The sequence below is a fragment of the Mauremys reevesii genome, linkage group 3 (assembly GCF_016161935.1).
Source record: "Mauremys reevesii isolate NIE-2019 linkage group 3, ASM1616193v1, whole genome shotgun sequence".
NCBI classification, from domain to species: Eukaryota; Metazoa; Chordata; order Testudines; family Geoemydidae; genus Mauremys; species Mauremys reevesii.
The window spans coordinates 86,793,243-86,813,602 of NC_052625.1; the positions used below are offsets into that span (position 1 = coordinate 86,793,243).

Here is a 20,360-nt window from a genome sequence, read left to right on the forward strand (position 1 = left end):
GACAAGAAGGATGAGGAACCACTGGTACTGTCAAAAACTGCACAGATGGAGACTCAATCACCGGTGGCACCATCATGGCCACATAAGGAACTGCCATCTATACCTACTAAGGTGGCACAGAGTGACAAGACACAACCTCCAAAGGTGCAGGTGATTTATACCACTCTGGACTATATCTTTGACCTCCCAGATCTACAATTTCCCTTGTTATCAGGACCGATCCTCATCAGAGAGATACAAATGCCTGTGGGAATCCAGGACTCTGGGAGAAGTCTATCCCCCACCCAGTTCACTAGCCCCGGTTTCCTATTCACGGATCTGTTGGCACTGCCAGTGGACCCAGATCCAACCTTTGCATCTTTGGGAATATTGCGTGTTAGTCACTCACAGCGGCATACACACAGCAACTAGCACTCAAAGAAGAAAGAGAAGTTACTTGCCTTGTTATAACTGGAATTTGCTGAGATGCGTGATCCCTATCTGTATTCCGCTACTAGCTCTCCTTCCCCTCTGCTTCAATCATGACTAGATTTGCAATAGAGAAGGAACAAGGGAGGCAGTCTACCCTGCCCCTTACACCCTCAGCGTGCCGCTTGAGGCGAGCAGGGGCACAGACATGGACTAATAGATGCTAATTGAAAGAATTCTCCAGTTTCAGGCACATGGAGTGCATGCGTAACCACCGTGGAATACAGATAGGGACCACACATCTCTAAGAACTCCAGTTACAGCAAGGTAAATAACTTCCCTTTATTGTGACACACTGAAGTTGTTACATCACTCTGAATCCAAGGAAAACAATAGAATTTCTTTACACAGCTAGTAACTCTACATGGTTCTGTGTAATTCACCATGATTTCTAACATTAGTCAATTATATCTTTCTGTGACAGACCAACATGATCATTCTTTTTTGAAGTTTTTTTATTTATTTATTTGGGAGGAAAAAGAATAAACAGACAATAAAAGACAGAGACACATGTAATGAAATCCTTTCTTTGGCTGGGGAAGCAAAGTGAATTTTTCCCCCGACTATGTAGCATAAATGATAACACATGCCATATATTCGAGTAATTCACCCATTACAGAAACCATACATTAAGGAGAATCTTCCTGTATGTGAAGAGTGGGAAAAGCATGTGATCAGCTCCATTAAATATTTTTTAAAATCAGCTAATTTATTAAGCTGTTTTATTTCTTAAGAGTTAGCTTAAAATATTCTTTCCAAACGCTAATGAAGTTGAACTCTCAGCTCTTATTGTGGCTTGAAGGTTAATACAAACATTATATTTGTGCTTAAACATATTAATTATTGAGGGTGTTCTGTTTTAATCAGATCAGCCCTTTGAAGCCAGAAGACAGCAATGCTGATAGAAGAGGAAATATGGTCTAGTGATGAAAATAGAGGGCAAGGAGTCAAATCGAAGCTCTTTTCCCAGTTCTGGCATAAAGCATACTATGTGGTCTTGGTTAGCTCATAGAGGATCTGACCCAAAGCCCATTGAAATCAATAGGAGTCTTTCTATTTGTCAGTGGGCTTTGGATTACACCCAAAAACTTTATTCCTCAGTTTACTTATCTATCAAACTTATATAATTACCCATTGCATGGGAGTATTGTGAGGCTTAAGTCATTAATGTTTGGAAAACATCTATGAGATATTTGGGTGGAAAGTGGTATGGGGTGCAAAGTACTATTATTACTGATTACAAGTATAGTCTTCCATATGTGCTCCCTTCCTCTCCAACACAAGCACACCTACACAGGAATGCTTATCTGTACATGCCGTCTCCCAATCCCTAGTATTATCCCTTATTTCTTGTTTCACCTGCAAGTGCCTTAACTGGACTCCTCCACCCATCTGCAGAACCATCTTGCTATCTCTCTTTGGCAAGTTCTCATCTTCCCTGTGATTTACCTAGCCAGCTGCCACACCCTCCTTCTTTTCCAGTCATGACAAATGACAAGACACCAACTTGTCATCTGTTTAGACTGTAAGCAGCTTGCAGCGGCAACTGTCTCTATTTTGTGTCTTGTATGGCATCAAGCAGGTTGTTGGTTCTTACCAAATAATAAATACTAATAACAAAGTGACCCTTTCCCTCAGCGCCACCTAACGAAGGCCACGAATGCTTGGTTCCTACTGTCATCTGCAAATTCATAGACTCATAGAATTTAAGGTCAGAAAGGACCATCATGATCACAAACTCTTGCACATCGCAAGCCAGAGAACCTCACCCACCCACTCCTGTAGTAGATCTTAACCTCAGGCTGAGTTACTGAAGTCTTCAAATCATGGTTTAAAGCAGGGGTAGGCAACCTATGGCACATGTGCCAAAGGCGGCACATGAGCTGATTTTCAGTGGCACTCACGCTGCCCATGTCCTGGCTACCGGTCCGGGGGCTCTGCATTTTAATTTAATTTTAAATGAAGCTTCTTAAACATTTTAAAAACCTTATTTACTTTACATACAACAATAGTTTAGTTATATATTATAGACTTGTAGAAAGTGACCTTCTAAAAACATTAAAATGTATTGCTGGCATGCAAAACCTTAAATCAGAGTGAATAAATGAAGACTCGGCACACCACTTCTGAAAGGTTGCCGACTTCTGGTTTAAAGACTTCAAGTTACAGAGAATCCACCATTTACTGTAGTTTAACCCAGCAAGTGACCAATGCCCCATGCTGCAGAGGAAGGTGAAAAACCCCCGAGTCTCCGCTAATCTGACCCAGGGGAAAATTCCTTCCCGACCCCAAATATGGTGATCTGTTAGACCATGAGCATGTGGGCAAGATCCACCAGGCAGATACCTGGGAAAGAATTCTCTCTAATAACTCAGAGCTCTCCTCATGTAATGTCCCATCACCAGCCACTTGAAAGTGTCTGCAAACCTACACACTGCCTCCCCAGAAAACCGCTGGCCCAGCCTGGAAGAGCAGCCAATTCCCAGGTGAACACCTAGCTTGAAAATTTGTGCCATTCTGTAGCTAAAGGATGCATTTTGTATAGACCCTGGGTCATAATAATTAAAAATGGCAAAGACTTACTAGGACATAGATATAATCCGCAGGAGCAGCTGCTGCATCCTCAAGTATATCACTCCCTGCCAGTGTGGCACATAGTTCTCCTGACGGAGGACATGCTAAAGAAGTGTGTGATCCTGCACTTGGACCTGACTGCTGCTATGGTATGTTATATCATTGACTGTTCTCTATCATTGTTCTTGTAGAAACTATATAGGAAAGAAATCAAGCCACCTTTTAAACCAGCAGTGGGACGGCCAGAGGACACGTTTCATTTTGACCCGGAGTTCACATCACGGACCCCTACAGGTTAGCATCAATAATGAGATGGAACAGAAGTGATGGATATTTTCAGTTAAATGCTCCACCCCCACTGAAGTCAATAGGCCTGATCTTTTCTGGAATCAGTGGGCCTTGTCGGGTCAAGCCAGCAGGAAGCTGTGAGTGCTCAGCATTTCTTAGGAACAAGCCCATAGTTACTTCTCCAACTTGTCATTGGGTATGTCATCCAGAAAGGAAAGGTGCCTGATATTACCAAAACTAAAGAAAAATTGCAGTTTTTATTGTTTGATTTTTTATTTTTGGGTGGGTTTTTTGTTGTTTTTTTTTTGTTTTTGTTTGGTTGGTTAGGTTAAATGACTGTTTTAAATGACAACAATTTCAAAGGATTTGGCGGCTGTGCAAGTTAGTATGTAACTGTGTTACACTTCTGTCTGATTTAATTGTGAAATGCCCTAGAACACTCTGACCAGTGGAACTTGATGAATGGTAACCCTGATGGAGAGGCAAATTCTCTGCTGGCAAAACTCCAGTGAAGCCAGTGGATTTATGCCTGCAGAGAATTTGGCTCATAACATCCACCTGGTTAATGACCAATAAATGCTCCAGATGGGACTGTTCCTATTTTTATTCATAATTTCCACTTCAGACTAGCGATAACATATGCCAGACAGTATATTTTAGGGCAGTTGTTACCCTGGTAGGTCAGTCTTTTGAACAGACAACAGTGGTACCAGTAACCTCCTAAGCACTAATCCCAGCTGCAACACTGACTCTCTGTGACCTCGGACAAATCATTTAACCACTCTGCCACAGTTTCCCCATCTGCAAAATGGACACAATAATACTTAACTATGTGCCCCACCAGCGCGAAGAATTACTTTTTATTGTTTGTAAAGCCCTCTGAAGATGGTAAGTGCTATAGATAATGTTAAGTATTAAAATAAAATTGCTTCTGGCTTCAAGCTTCAACTGCCAGCTTGTCTCAGAATTATAAGAAATGAGTGAATCAGTTCTGATACGAATAAAACCACTAGAGATGGGTCATGGCACTTGGACCCAAAGCTGAACTTTCCCATAGTTTTGGTTTGGGCTGATTGAGGTTTTGCCTAAGGCCTCTCTCTTAAAAATAATCCAAACCTTCACCCAAAGCTTGACTCAAACTTTTCAGGGTGTGAAAAACGCTTGTAACACTTTATTTTGATCACCCCTTTCCAATTCCTAATTTTTTGCTACAGTCAGGCTCTTGAGGGCTGTTGCAGGCCCAGGGAGAGCTGCATCCCCTGTAGGGTACCAGACATTTTTACACCACTATTTGTGCATTTAATTCAGATTTCTGTGGAACCTGGAGGCACATCTGTGAAATGCTGGAAACTTCACAAGCTAGTCTGTTCTTGTGAGGTTTGTGGTCTGGCAGTTAGTTTGAAGAAAGTGAGATACATCTAAATGCTTTTGGGGTTCACACACTGCCCGTTTTATTGGCATGAAAACCACTGTCTGCACAAGTATGCTGATGAACAGAATTACATAATTTATACTACATGTGTTCACAGGTATTTTCTGATAATTAACTGTCAGATTCAATCTGATATTTTGTGCAAAACAGACTTACATGGGGACTCTTTTTTTTTAATTATTTGGCCTGAGCCCCATTTACATTAAGACCCTCTTCCACTGCCAGGGCACAAGCGATTACAGCACAGGAAGGCATACCAATGCTGGCTTTAATCTATCTAGCACAGATAACAATAGTGGTGAAGTCACGGCAGCACAGACTTCAGCATGGGCTAGCTGCCCCAGGACAGTCCCGCCAGGGAATCTGGGTACATACCGGGGCGGCTCTAGCTATTTCGCCGCCCCAAGCAGGGCGGCACGCCGTGGGGGGCGCTTTGCCGGTCGCCGGTCCCACGGCTCCGGTGGACCTCCCGCAGACGTGCTTGCGGAGGGTCCGCTGGTCCCGCAGCTCTGGTGGACCTCCTGCAGGCGTGCCTGTGGATGCTCCACCGGAGCCGCGGGACCAGCAGACCCTCCGCAGGCATGCCTGCGGGAGGTCCACTGGAGCCGCCTGCTGCCCTCCCGGCGACCGGCAGAGTGCCCCCTCCGGCGTGCCACCCCAAGCATGTGCTTGGCGTGCTGGGGCCTGGAGCCGCCCCTGGTACATACTCAAGTTGCTAGCCCATGCTGAAGCCTGTGCCGCCACATCTTCACTATTCTTGTTACCTTCGGTAGCTAGATTAAAGCTAGTGCAGGTATGCCTACACACGCTACAGTCGCACCTTCATTTGCAGAGTAGATGTATCCTTAGTCTAAATAAGAATCAGGCCCAAAAATTTAAAAATGGGTGTAAATGTGATCTGTTGCCACTTTAAGACCCCCTTACACTTCCAGAGCAGTGTAAAGGGGCAGCCATATAAATAAAAATCAGGCCCATCTACAGTAGTCCTTGTCCCAGCACCATATCTTTGCTAACAAATAGTTTTCCATTGAAATAATTTATTTTGTTAAGAAAAAGAGAAAGAAACGGTGAAAAATCCCATGGTTCCCGTACATCCTATGGGTCTGTTGAAACTGTAAACCAATTAAGCTTCTCTGTTGTGGTTTATTATGTTTACTATGAAGCTTCTGTGTTGTGTGTCATTATGTCACTCTTTTACTGTAATGTAATTTTAGCCTTCTATTCACAATTAATCATCATCATAGCTGTATCTTAATTTAATGTTATTGATTATGTTCTAGCAGTAAGTGGAATTATATTACAGAAGCCTAGTATTTGTATCAGTTACTGTTCAAATTTGTAGTTTCTTGTCATTGATGTGTATCCATTAGGATCCAGGTTATTCCCTGCAATAAAGTGGTGTCTACTTGCTACCTTCCTGCAACATAAATATATAATTTGTCCTAAATGTTTTGTGGACATCAAAAATACTTGGACAAGTGTGATTTTGTGGTAATGGATTTTTGCTGGATAAGTGATTTGTGCAATATAAGGTTGCTTAGAATTAAAGAGTTTCAGATAAATATTTGTGTATGTGAATTTAAAAAGTATAATAAGCATTAGGTATTGTCTGCTTAAATGCAATAGGGTAGGCCAGGAGTAGTCAGTAGGCAGACCGTGGGCCAAATCTGGACCCCCAGGTGCTTTTGAATGGACCCCCAATTTTTTTTATTTTCTCTGAAGTCTGGACCTTGGCTATATCTTGACCAAGAAATTTGGACCTTGACAAACAATAATTGACTACCCCTGGGGTGGGCTTTGAAGAGTGACACTTTCTAACAACCTATATACAGAGCTGGCTCCAGGCACCAGCATCCCAAGCAGGTGCTTGGGGCGGCAATCTGCAAGGGGCGGCAGTCCCTGTGTTTTTGCCCCCAAGCAGCCCGCCGAATTGCTGCCGCGGATGGCAGGGGCAGTCCGTGTGCAGTTAGGGCGGCAGGCATGTTTCCGCGGCCGCAGCAATTCAGCGGCAGCTTCTATATTCAGCTGTTCGCGGTGGCGCAGCTTCAGTCCTCTGGCTGAAGACAGAAGGTGCCGCCGAATTGCCGCCACCGCGGAAACGCTCCTGCCACCCTAATGGCACACGGACTGCCCCCGCGCTGCTTGGGGCAGCGAAAACAGCAGAGCCGGCCCTGCCTATATAATAAAATTATATTACAGAGTTCTTCAAGTGCTCCACTGTGTGAATTCATACGCCAATGATGAAATGAAAAAACAATGTAGTGAAGATTGGACAGGGCCCGCTTCCATTATACTTGTGTCCACCCAATGTTTAGGTGAATTCTTGGCTTTTATGAACACTCTGATCCCCAGATTAATGCGAACTATCCACTGCAGCATACTGTGGTGTCTGATAAAGAGCCAGCTGGCTGTGTACCTACTGCAGGTATTAGGAGGGGAAGGCGTAGGCCCACTCAGAACTAAAGGCCCACCCCTTGAGCCAAGGTGGAGGAACCACAACGCCCAGACCACATCTTAGTTCGAGGGACAAAACAGGAGAATGCAGGGACAGGAATCAAGCTCATAGGGCCAAAATGAGGGATCCAGAGGGGGACATCAAGCAGAGAATAGCATCCACAACTTCTCCAAGGAATACAAGGAGCCAGTAGACACCACCCAGAGATGTGAAGCAACAAGAGAATGGAAACAGGCCCCACAGTCTTAGAGCAGCCTCTCTACACCCCACCCTGATCAAACTTCTTCCTCCTGGTCTGCTGGATGGCCGTTTTGGCCAGCACCAGGAGGAGAGGTTGACAAGGAGGTCTCACGATTTTGCTGGGCCATGGATGAGGTGTGCAAATACAAGGAGGTATAGGAGAAAGTGCAGCCAGAACCTCTGGAGGAGGCAGAAAAGGGGCTGCAGCCTGACAAACGCTACATAAATGTGTGCCAGGGTCTCCCTCTCGCTGCTTGGCTGTGTAGATCTACACTTGGAAGAGTATATTATACAGAAACTGTCATAATCATAGGATCATTATATGTCTAATGGGGTCAAACAGGAGCATGTTTTGTTGTTTCCTTTCTGTCATGATTCGGACCTGAGAATTATCCACCCTGTCACTAATGACAAACTCAAACAGACAGTGCTATAAAGATGGCCTATATCTTGGTCATGATAATGCTGTTGCTGAGTTTTATTGAGGCTGCCAGAGAGAAATAAAAACAAAGTACAAGCATAACCTGTTATTTTACATTCTGAATGAGTTCTCCTGTCTGGAAAATATTTATATATCAGTTTTGGCCCCAATAACTTACCATTTGAATAATTTGCTACATCAGAAGTTGTTTTGTGTGGTCTAGGATAGAACAGACAACAAGGAGTCAGGATTCCTGGTTTCTGTTGTGAGCCAGATATCCTGTGTGACTTTGTCACTTCATCTCCGTGTCCGTTTCTCTATCTGTAAAATAAGGATAACAATGCTTACCTCTCAAGTAGTATTGTGAAACTCAGTTAATTGATGTTGTGTAAAGTACTTTGAGATCTTCTTATGAAAGATGCTATAGAAGTGCAAAATGATTTTTTTTCTAAAGTTTGAGAGATCAATGTTCATTTGAGAGACTCAGTGCGGACAGATTAAAGTCATGGTTTTAGACATACTAGCTAGTTGTGGTCAACTTTTGATGTTGGAAACAAAATAATTAGTGCAGTTGTTGATGAAGAAATTGGCTGTGGATTAGTAGTTCGCTTTTAAGTAGAAAGGCACTGGGGTCATAGAGTTTGGAGCAGGAGCTGAGTTTTCCTAAAGTTCAAGTGTGTTCAGATTTGGTTTTGATTTGGGCCTGTCCCTACACCAAAATGTTCATTCCTACTTTTGTATTAACCAGGCTTGTAAAACTGATGTGATGCATATGCCAGAGCAGCATCTGATTTTGCATGAGGCCTGGTGATTCAGTGTGAGATTTTGAAAAGAGAGAACTCTCCAATATGCTGAGAGATGAACAGCCAGCTCAGATCATTTTAACAAACAAACATGATCTTTCTGACGCTCTGGAGATGGGTCTGACTCAGTGTGTTAATTTCTAATTCATGTCAAAGCTAAGAATGATCCCTGATGAAGTACGTATCAGCTGCAATCTTGGCTGCACTGACCTCTACAGTGTTGGGCAGATCATTTCCTCTTAACATGTTTGTCATATGCCGGCCTCACATGGTGTTTAGATGTTGCTTGTAATTATTAGAACTGGGAGCACTGGCTGTTGGGAGTCTGAAAGGACAGGAAACAGGAAGGAGGGGGGAGGAGTTGAGGAGGCAGAGTGAGAGTTACAGAGGGTGGAGCTGCGGCTTGGAAAAGAGGTTTCCACTGTAAAAATAAAGTCCCGTTGAAGCTTGTTAGTACCTTGGCTGGTTGAGACAACATTTTGATGACAAGGATGGATCTTCTGCCTCTGAACCCACCTGCACCCTTTCTGCAAAGCCCAGGTGAGCCTCCAATTGCTTTTACTGTCTGGAACCATATATTTGAGACTTACCTGCTTGCAATCAGTGCTACAGAGATTTCTGAAGTAAGAAAGCGTGCTCTGCTAATCCACTGCCTTGGAGCAGAAGGGCAGCGTATATTTTACACTTTTCCCCTTGCAGATGATAAATATGAGACTGCACTCACTGCATTAAAGAACTTTATTGTGCCAAAAGTGAATGTAGTAGCTAATCACTACAGATTTTGCCAGCGTGAGCAAAAACCAGGGGAAACTATAATGCAGTATATTGCTTCCCTGAGGAGTCTGATTGTAACTTGTGACTTTGGGAATATGGCAGATGAGATGATTAGAGACCAGCTCATTGAGAAAACAACCATGCTTCATGTAAGAGAATGCTTACTTCTAGAACCACAACTTACACTAAAAAAAGCAATAACTATTGCTACTCAGATTGAGCCAGCTACAGCTGAAGCCAAAATAATGAGCAGAGATACAGAAAGCACAGTCCAGGCTGTGACTCCTTTGTAGAAAAGTTCACTATTGCTGCAGACAAACAATTGCAAAAGGAAAACTAATAAAAAGCCACTGAATCAGCAAATGCAAAATACAGTAAAAGCATGTTTTCGCTGTGGATCCCCACAACACCTTGCAAGCTACACAGGGATGTCCAGCAAAAGTAGCTCAGTGCAATCATTGCAAAAAGATTGGGCATTTTGCTAAAGTATGTTGCAATACCCAGTTCAATCAACAGGTGCATGCAGTTACAATACCAGATGTTACTGTGCTGAGTGTAGACAAAACCACTACTGCACGTATTCCAGAACAGATAAAGTGCACTGTAAACTTTTCCGCCATACCCTCAGGCAAATCACACTCTATTCAGTTAATGCTGGACACTGGCTCAGCAGTATCTATACTACCTGATTCCATCTATTTGCATTACTTTAAAGATGTGCCTCTTACTGAACCCAGACTTCAGTTGATGTGCTATTTGAAAAACCATATTCCAGTACATGGCTGCCTGCTGGCAATAGTTACTTTTGCTGATTGCTGTGTAACTGCAGAGTTCTACATTGTCCACAAAGGCACTCCTATCCTTGGCAGAGATTTATTGGCTGCTTTAAATCTCAGGGTAGTTAATGGATGAATTGATCTTCCTGAGCAAAGCACTCTTGTGGTACACACACCAGTTTCAGCTGGGACCCAACACCAGGTTGAGGAGAAACTCGGTTGTGCTTATGGGTTTATGCATAAAGTTAAAATGCGGAATAATGTGATGCCTGTACGACAGAAATTATGGCCAGGGATGGACTCTCAAACTGAAGCACTCATAAAATCCTGTGTCACTTGCCAAATGCATGATAAGACAGCAGTGACATGTACCCCTCCATTACAGCCTGTTCTTCTTCCTGAATCTGCATGGGAAAAAGTGGTGATTGACATTGTAGGACCCTTTTATACTACTCCAATTGACTGTTATTATGCCATCACTTTAATAGACTATTTCAGTAAATGGCCTGAGGTAGCGTTTACATCGCAAATTTCTTCTGCTACAATAATTAAGTTCCTCTCTTCAGTTTTTAGCAGGGAAGCTAACCCCAAAGAACTGGTTTCACATAATGCTAGTGAATTTACTTCCCTGGAGTTTGAAACTTTTCTAGCAGAGAGGAACATTTTACACAGAAGTTCATCCCTATATTACCCTCAAGCCAATGGGGAAATTGAGCAGTTTAACAGAAGTTTGAAAGAGAATTTGCAAACAGCTGAACTGGAAGGGCAACTGTGACTACCCTTCACTACTAATTTCTTGCAAGCATACCGGGCTACACGACATGCCACAACGCAAAGATCACCCGCAGAATTACTGCATGGGAAACAGATTGTTGCCAGCACAGAATGCTCGAGGCAGCAACAGTGGTTCGTTGCCCGGTGTGCTTTGCTTCAATAAACACACCAAGGTGGAGAATGCAGAAAAAGTTTATTTGAGATCTCAAATAGCAGGATGCTTGGAGACATACACGTCTCAAATCAAGCACACACACATAAGCTGTGTGTCTCTTCTTATACATGATTTCAGCTAGGCATCTCTATTACTATAATACCCCACTATTCTCCTCCCCCTCCTTTACTTCCCTCCTATATAGTAGACACATTGTATAGCTAGCAATTACACTAAACAGGTTAAATCATCCTTGACAGCAAACAATTTATCTTGTTAGTAACTTTTCAAGGCTGTTAGCTTGGTTTACTTTTGAATTTATTACTTTGCCCCCCCTTTTATTATCTCCTGGTGCCAGTGTTGCACTGATAAGGAGCAGTTACACATTCCATTCTTAATTCTGGCTCGCAAGGTCAGAGTCCAACATGGAAACGGTTTGGACAAGCTTAGCATCAACTTTCATGATTCATTCAGGCCTGGTACAGAAAGGCTTCATTAACACTGTGGTTTTCCACCCTCCTGAGTTACCTAGGATTATGCCTAATGACACCAACAAGATGAATACTAAACTGAACATTGCTGGATTGTTAAAAGCATGACCTGATGCCCCAAATGAGGATGATGTAAGAAAAACAGTTGAACAGAACCAAGCAAAGTATAAGGCTTTCACAGACAAGCGGCGGATGCTAAGGAACCAAAGTTTGAGTGTGGTTCCTTTGTTAGAATACGAAAACCTGGAATCTTATGCCGCAAAGGGGACCATAAATTCACAGCTCCTCTTAAAATCATAGAGAAGAAGGGACCTTACACCTTTCTACTTTCTGATGGGCCGGTATGGAATGCTTCTTGTCTTGCACCTGCCTATGCACCAAGAGGAAATTATGCCAACACCCAGTCTGCATTGGATGACTTCACCGTAGAACCAACACAACAAGAAATTGCACTGGAACCGGGGCTTGAGAGACAGCCTGTCAGATCCAAACAACCACCTGCCTGGACTAGAGACTATGTTATGTAGTATCTACAGTGTTTTCAGTGTAATATTTCTGCCAACAGTGTAGTGTCTTGTTTCATATTTGTTCCTGTGGTTACAACGTTTATTTTATTTGGGAAAGTTTCTTAGAGAGGAGGGAATGTGGTGTTTAGATGTTGCTTGTAATTATTAGAACTGGGAGAACTGGCTGTTGGGAGTCTGAAAGGACAGGAAACAGGAAGGAGGAGGGAGGAGTTGAGGAGGCGGAGTGAGAGTTACAGAGGGTGCAGCTGCAGCTTGGTAAAGAGGTTTCCACTGTAAAAATAAAGTCCTGTTGAAGCTTGTTAGTACCTTGCCTGGTTGATACAACACCTCAGAAGAACTGTTTAGAGCATCTCTTTCTCTGTTCATTATTCTTACTGCATTTCTAGGGGAAATGTTCAGATTGGGAAATGTTTACCTTGCTGGGTAATTCCAGGGCACTCAGGACCATGAACAACTGTGCATGCCAGGCCCATTGACATCAATTAATTGCTATTGATGTCAACAGAGGTTGCACGAAAGAATCAAGAGTTGTATACCTGGCCCTAGGGGGATGTATGCCCTTTGCTCAGGTGGAACTGGATGTCCTACAAGTTTTCTACCAGGAGATACTTTAGTAAGGAAGGTTTAGCTCCTTAACCTTTTTGTAGAAAAATGCATGCTTTGTAACTGGAGGAAGTATCAGAAAAACAATGAAAGGGCAAAAAATAAGTAGGCTAAAATAGCATGGGTTTGGGAATACCCATCTAGTTAAAATCCAGGGATGGTACCCGTAGATATTACTGAGCCCTGTTATTTGCTTTGTTTAAAAATGTTTATAAGTGTTCATTTTAAAAATGATAAATACAATGTAACTCTTATTTTCCTTGCTATGACAGGTTAATTCTTGGGCTGGCTACCAGAGAATGTTGTAAGGGTGTGTGACTCAAAGGGCAGAAGGATTTAAACTTTTTAAGACCCAGATCACCCCATTCGATGGGCTTTACAATGAGAGAGGGTCTTAAGGGAAAGAAATATCCCTGATGATCCTTTCAGAGTAGTTGGTCCAGTTGGTCTATCCAGGGGCAACCCTACATGCTCTCCCTCCCCCCGATCCCCACATGGAATAGGTGAGTGCTTCCACCCCTAAACCTGCTAGATTTCAACCATACCAGGAACCAGCTGTGCAGAGGCACCATACATCTGCCATTGCTCCAGACCTGTGGTTTCTCCCCACTGCCCTGACCCAGACAACACATCTCCATTCTTGCTTCTCTACACTCCTTCTGGTTGTGGCAATTCCCAGGCCTCAAGAGCAGGGTTCTGGGGACAGGGGAGGGAGGGGAAAATAATTCAGTAGAACCTCAATTTTACAAACTTACGAATGACCATCTTATATGAACCACTTTTCACAGCTGGGAATAAAGACCCTCCGTAACAATAGTGATGTTGATGAAGAACACATTGACATCCCTTCACATTCCAATGGCTTCAGTGCCTTGGACTGAAGGACAAGAAGAAAGCCAAGCAGTCCACCACCCTGCAACTTATGCACCATACCTACTCTAATTTTAGATGTTCAATTTTATGAACTGTTCAATTTTCTGAATTCAGTTCCCAATTATTTCATAAAATAGGAGTTCTACTGTCCAGCCATTTCCCTGGGGAATTTCCACAAGGCCAAAGGGAGAGCAGTGCCCCAATCTGCCCACTCCTTCTCCCAGCCTGCCCAGCCCCTTGCCTCTCTGCATGGACCCCAGACTTGTGGAGTGCCCTCTGTTGTAATGGTGCTGTGGAAACTGCTGTGCAACAAGGGACTGCTGTGCAGGAGAGGGGCGATCCATGCATGGATGTTCCCCGCTGTGTTCAGATACAGGGCAGGAGGAGGTGATCCATGCATATTAGAGTCTTGAGATAATGACGGAGACTGTGAGTGTGTGACTGCTAATTTAGTGGGGCTTGCTGTTGGATGGTAGCGGTGACCTTCATTGCTGCAAATGTTGTACCATTACTCACCTTCTGATCTCTAGGTGTCCAACTCATGTAGCCATACCCTCGTTTCTTCTGCAGATTCCCCTGGTGTTCCTCCCAGTGCCAATGCTCATCATCTTTTTAGAGGATTCAGCTTCATTGCATCCAGCTTGGTGCAGGAGCCTTCTCAGCCAGATTTGCACAAAATCACAGTTCATCCAATTGTGCAGGTACTGACACTTTGCATTATTCTTCACATTTGATGAGCAGATATATAGCCACATTGTACATTTTAAACTGCAACAGTCAATCAGATTATCCATCCCATGTCTATTTAGATACAGGCCACAGTTTATCCACCCTAGTCTATTTACATACAGCCCTCAGAAGGTGCAAAAAGAGAGATATTCCAAAGGCTTTTAGTTTTAAGTTCAACTTTCCTATTTACTGGCATAAATAAAATGTGAATCACACAATTTAATTCTGAAACAAAGTGCACTTCTAAATACCCGTACTTCTAAATAGCCTATGAGCTGGCTCATGGGCATACGAATGGCCATACTGGGTCAGACTAGTGGTCTGTCTGGATCAGTAGCCTGTCTTCCAAAAGTGACTAGTGCCAGATGCTTCAGAGGAAATAAACAGAACAGAGAAATTTATCAAGTGATCCAATCCCTGTCATTGAGTCCCAGCTTCTGACAATTAGAGGTTCAGTGATACCCACAGAATCTGGTCCACATCCCTGACCATCTTGGTTAATAGCCATTGATGGATTTATATTCCATGAACTTATATAATTATTTTTAACCCTGTTGTCGTTTTGGCCTTCACAACATCTCCTGGCAATGAGTTCCATAAGTTAACTGTGCATTCTGTGAAGACGTACCCCTTCCTCGTATTTTTTTTAAACCTGCTGCCTATTAATTTCATTGGGTGACCCCTGGTTCTTGTGTCATGTGATGGGTTAAATAACACTTCCTTATTCATTTTCTCCCCACCATTCATGATTTTATAGACCTCCATCATATCCTCCCCTTAATTGTCTCTTTTCTAAAATGAAAAATCCCAATCTTTTTAATCTCTCTTTGTATGAAAGTTGTTCCATCCCCCTAATAATTTTTGTTGCCCTTCTCTGTACTTTGTCCAATGCTAATATATGGAAAGAAGGGGGGGGGGAACACTTCAGGGATGTTCCCTCCCGTACATGCCACTACAGTAAATTCCCATCTCAGCCTGTTCACTTACTGCTGTGGGGAAAGGAAGTGGTTTCTTTACCCAGTACCCTCCTCTCTCCTTGGCTCTTTCGGGAATGGCAAAGTGAGTATCAGCTGTGTGTGAGGACGGTTTCTGCCCACTTACCCACTAGTGCAGATTTGCATGCAAACTAAAAGAACTTCACACACTTGAGTGAATAGCGCTGCGACCACATGAGCATTGCAATCTGGCACACAAAGTATTTTCTGATGCACTTCCTGGGGAGTGCCCCTGCTTATGGTATCAGCTTTCATCCCGCTAATATTCTGTGTGATACAGTGTAGTCTATTTTTTTATATAGCTTGTTTTGTACAATAGTAGCACAGAACAATTCACAGGCAATTACTGAGGCTGGCCAGAAAACAAGAATTCCATTTTGCAAAAAATTTTGGGGATTCAGCATTAGGCTTCATTTCTCATTGGGCCAAAAATGAGACTTCAAAATTCTCTGTGAAAAACGAGACAGACAGACAGGCAACCTTCAGAATAGCTAATATCTCAGTGGTTAGGGCACTCACCTGGCATGTGGGGGACCTAGATTCAAGTCTCTCTACTTAACCACTATCCTATTGAGTCAGCCTCTCAATCTCTCCTGTTGGAGCTGTTCCACTTTGTATATATACTTAAATATTCATTGGGCCAGAAAGAGAGTGTGATTAATTCCTAATGGGAATTGGATCTCCAAATCCCAAATATGGCTAAAAACATCTCAGGCATTGTTTCTAGATATACAATTGTAGTTTACTGAGGAAGGACACCAATAAGGAAGGAGACACATTTATTTAGAAAGTGGCCACAACTTCACTGAACTGAACTTAAATAATTTCTAAGGACAATGGATCCTTGGTAGATGTTTGGAGAGGGTGAGCTCAGCAGTCCCTTTATTGTCATTGGCCAGGATTCTTCTGTTTTTATAGCTCCATAATGCTTGTCTTTTGATTTCCCTTGTTTTGTCTTTCTCTACAGCAGTTACATGGGAACAATATTCATTTTACAGATGGATATGAGATCAAGGAGGACATAGGTGTTGGCTCCTTTTCAGTATGCAAGAGGTGTGTGCATAAAGTAACAGAAGCAGAGTTTGCAGTGAAGGTAAGAAATGATCCTGACAGATACAAATATATGGTCAAGGCTGCTCCATTACATTGGGCATCAATCTGGCCACTGACTCATCTGTTTTTCAGAAGGATTAGATGTTGAGCTTTAAGGTTCATCCTTCTTATTTAACCTCAGCAAATGAAATTGCAGAAGGAAAGGACCTTTCATTCTCATACAGAATATCAATTCAGTCAGGTTTAGATTATTGTTAATCATTTCAGCCACTCTCCCTGCTACCTAGATAATAGATTTGAACAGGATCTAAATTGAAATCGCCCCCAAATGAAGAAAAAAATGTTGTGAAGTATACTCCTTATAAATGCAAACCACCTTTGTTTCTCATTCTCCGTGGTGTATTAAACTATGACACTTCTTTAGTATAATTAGAGAGGTTTGGGAAAAGAAATATGCTGCACTATCATAGGCACCTATGATTAATCAGATTCCTTGCCCCTTCTGTCTCCTTGGCATTCAGACACACTACCAATGCACAAAGGAGACCAATGGAGAGATCCAACAGAGAATCAAAATACTAATTAAATAGACTTCAGTTAGACATGAAAGAAAAAGAAAAGGACTTTACACTTGGTAGAGTAATACTGTGAAAATCATATCACAGTGCACAGCTGCGGCAAAGAAAGCCAGCAAGTTGCAAGGGTGTATAAAAAGGAGATTATTTTCTAATAGGAAATAATGGTCGCTCTGTATAATTCTTTGGTAAGGTCACACCTGGAGTATTAAGTTGCAGCATCTGTTGCCTGTATTAAATAAAGAATACGTAGGTATTAGAGAGAGCAGAGGATGAAAGTCACGGGACTGGCTGATCATCTGGAGGGTTTGTCTTTGGAAGGAAAGTTCCAAACATTAAACATGTTTAGCATCCAGAAGAAAAATAGATACTAACAAAAAAGCTCATGTGTCAGAGAAGTAGACAATGACATTTTATTTCAAAAAGAAAAGGGGATAATGATCCTGTATTATCTAGTGGAAGCTTGTGCATAAATAAACATAAGGTAAAGGTGGATATTTACTTGAAATCAAATTGTGGTATGTAGTTGAGTATGTTTGATGAACTTGCAGGATATGAGTGACTTTAGCAAATTACCTGTCCTCTGAATATTTTCCTTTTGTAAGTTTCAAAATGGATTTGAAACTTAGTTTTGTTATAAATTGTGTTTTTGCAGGTGGGATAGGGAGATGAGAGTTTCATGATAATTGAGTTTGTTGATGTCCTTGTTGAGGTAGCGGTTGATTAAGTGCATAATCACAAGCTGAAAAGGAGCGGGGCTTCTGTGTGAACTTGTGAGGTTTTCCATTTAAAGTGAATGGAGAAGTTACAATTTTCCAGTGTCCACTGTTCTTGTCAACAGATGATATTGGGTTGTAGTAGGAATAATTTTACTTTAATGAAATTACATCTGTGCCTGCACAGAAACATGTTTTGAACCAAAAATGTATTTAATATTTTCTTAGTGTTAAATATGTTGATATCTTTGGTAGTAAGCAAGAAAACAAAGCTCAAAGGGCTAGATGCCTTTAGGTACTACTAAGATCCTCAAAACCCCTGGTCAGCTGCTACGTAACTCTGTAGGTGCCTGAAGTTCTTTGGCAACTAAATTTCCATTGTTAAAGTCCCCTAGGGACCTAGTTTCTGCCAGCGAGCATACACACAGCCACCTTAATCTAGGTGCTCGGATATCTATCAGATGCCCAAGCCCCAGTGGGTTCCTCAAATTAGGAGGCCCAAGCCCCTATGGGTCCCAAATCTGGGAGGTGTGCACAGAGCACCCCTAACTCACACAAAAAGGCCAAAGGAGGTGATGGCAGGGTCCCCCTTATAGTAGCCCAGTGGTTAGGGTACTCACCCGAGACATAGGAAAATCAGGTTCAGTTCTCTCCTCTGCCTGATGTGGAGCAGGGATTTGAACTTGAGTCTACTCACTCTGAAGAGAGTGCCTTGACCTGCAGGATGTTCTGGGGTAGGCCCTCACTCCTTTTTGAAGTGGTTCCAGTTTGTATAAATAATTAAATGGTCCTTGGAGCCAGAAGATTGGAAGCCCCAGTGAGTGCCCCAACCATCAGGCTAGAGAGTCATTCTCACTCTTTCTCTAGCCCAGTGTTAGCACTTAAGAGACTATTCCCCCACAGGACAGTGGGGTCGGCAGCAAAGAAGCTAGGAACATTACTTTGTGGAATCACTGCAGGAAGATATAAATAATGTCACTGAGTGAATAATCTCTGCCAATTGCCCAGAGGGGACAACACACCATTCTGCACAGTCCCTGTTGGGACTTATTTACTATTTCTGTGTAGGAAAATAGATTCTCCATAAATTGAGTCAGAGTACTGCAGCCAGAAAATCCACCCAATAAAAGGAACCCCTCCCTAATCCAGAAACAGTATGTTTGTTAAAATGTATGGCATTTCTCCCCTTTTTCCCCACTGTTGTTCATCTGCCTTCTCTGTCCACATCATGCAACTAGCTGGGGCCATAGTTATAAAGGTATTTAGGCACCTAAAGATACAAAGAGGAGCCTAGAGGGATTTTTTTAAAGCACCTAAGCAGTTTAGGCACCTAATTCTCATTGGCTTTACATAGGCATTAGGGACCTAACTCACTTAGGTGAGCTGGGTTTGTCTATGCAGGGGGGTTGTTATGCACTAACTTTAGTTTGTGCACATTAAAATGACCTGCGTCTACATGACACAATTCTTAGAGTATTAACTGAATTACAATTAGACGTAGGTCTTGTCTGGCAAGCTGGGATGTGACTCTGCTGTGCATTAGCTGTCCCTGTGCACCCTGCTGCTGTGCACTAAGAATTCCCTAAAGTGCAATCCACTCCCATTTCAAAGCAGGGTAGCTCAGAGCACACTGACAAACTCTCAGTGCGCATCAGCAGGGTCCACATGGGCATTGACAATGTGGCAGGTGAGTGTGAGGTAGATTTACACCCCTGCTTGCCACAAACTAAATGTTCATGTAGGCAAGCCCAAAAGCTCCTGGTTGCCTAATTCACTTATAAAAATGAATGTTACGTGCTTTTGAAATTTTTCCCTTGGGTCTTTTTTCCACCTCACTTCCAAGTTACAAAGAATTAAACTAAAATGGTTGCTAGAGGTTTATTGTTTGGTGTGCAGTTTTGCAATATAAATACAGGTAATGTCACTCACTTCTCCGAGATCCCTGGGAAGGCACAGACACAAGGAAAGGAGTTGGAAAAATGATCATTTTACAGATCTCTGCTCTGGTTCAGAGCCTTCAAATATTGACGTGTTTGCCAAGGCAGGTATAGCAGATGTCTTGGGATTTTAAACAGCAAAGGGGATTGGTTTTGTCAAGCACGTTCGCAAGGATTATATTGGTGTATTGTACCAGTGGTGTCAAAGAGTAAATGAAAATCAGGTCAATCTATTTAAGTTATCTCAGTATTAAGAGAAAGTAAGTCACTTAAGTAAAAGGAAAACACTTAAGCGAGTACGTGTGTGTCTGAGGAGGATATTGTACCAAAGAAAAAAACAATTGATATGAAATCCCCGTAACAGATCGAGAGCTTTGTTTCAGAGAAGAAAGGCGACAGCTTTGCTACAACAAGGGAGTAGCAAATCAGACACTGGAAGACATTCCAGAGACTTGATACAAGTCGGCACTCTTGGAGAAAAATTTTCTTTGTTTAAATACTGTGGCTGATTTTCAGCTTTGATCCCTATATGTAAATAGCAATGAAGTTATGGGGCTAGATTCTCGGATGTGTCCATTTTCCACTGGCCAGAGTTGAAGTGAGAATGCAGAGGAGCTGGCTACCTCTCTCTGTTTCTAGGGCATGCTCTAAACTACATGGGTTGGTTCTAGCCCACAGGGGCTGTTACTCTAGTAGAGAATG

General features: G+C 42.6%; 1 protein-coding gene across 11 annotated transcripts in view; it reads left to right on the forward strand.

Annotated features, from left to right (window-relative positions):
- The window catches only part of RPS6KA2 (ribosomal protein S6 kinase A2), a 445,421-nt gene that overhangs the window by 390,946 nt on the left and 34,115 nt on the right, over nt 1-20,360 (forward strand). For all 11 annotated transcript variants that reach the window (XM_039528713.1, XM_039528712.1, XM_039528709.1 and 8 more), the window contains 3 exons: nt 3,234-3,336; nt 14,224-14,354; nt 16,345-16,470. In XM_039528713.1, coding sequence (XP_039384647.1) covers nt 3,234-3,336; nt 14,224-14,354; nt 16,345-16,470 — 360 coding nt within the window. The remainder of the gene's footprint in view (nt 1-3,233; nt 3,337-14,223; nt 14,355-16,344; nt 16,471-20,360) is intronic.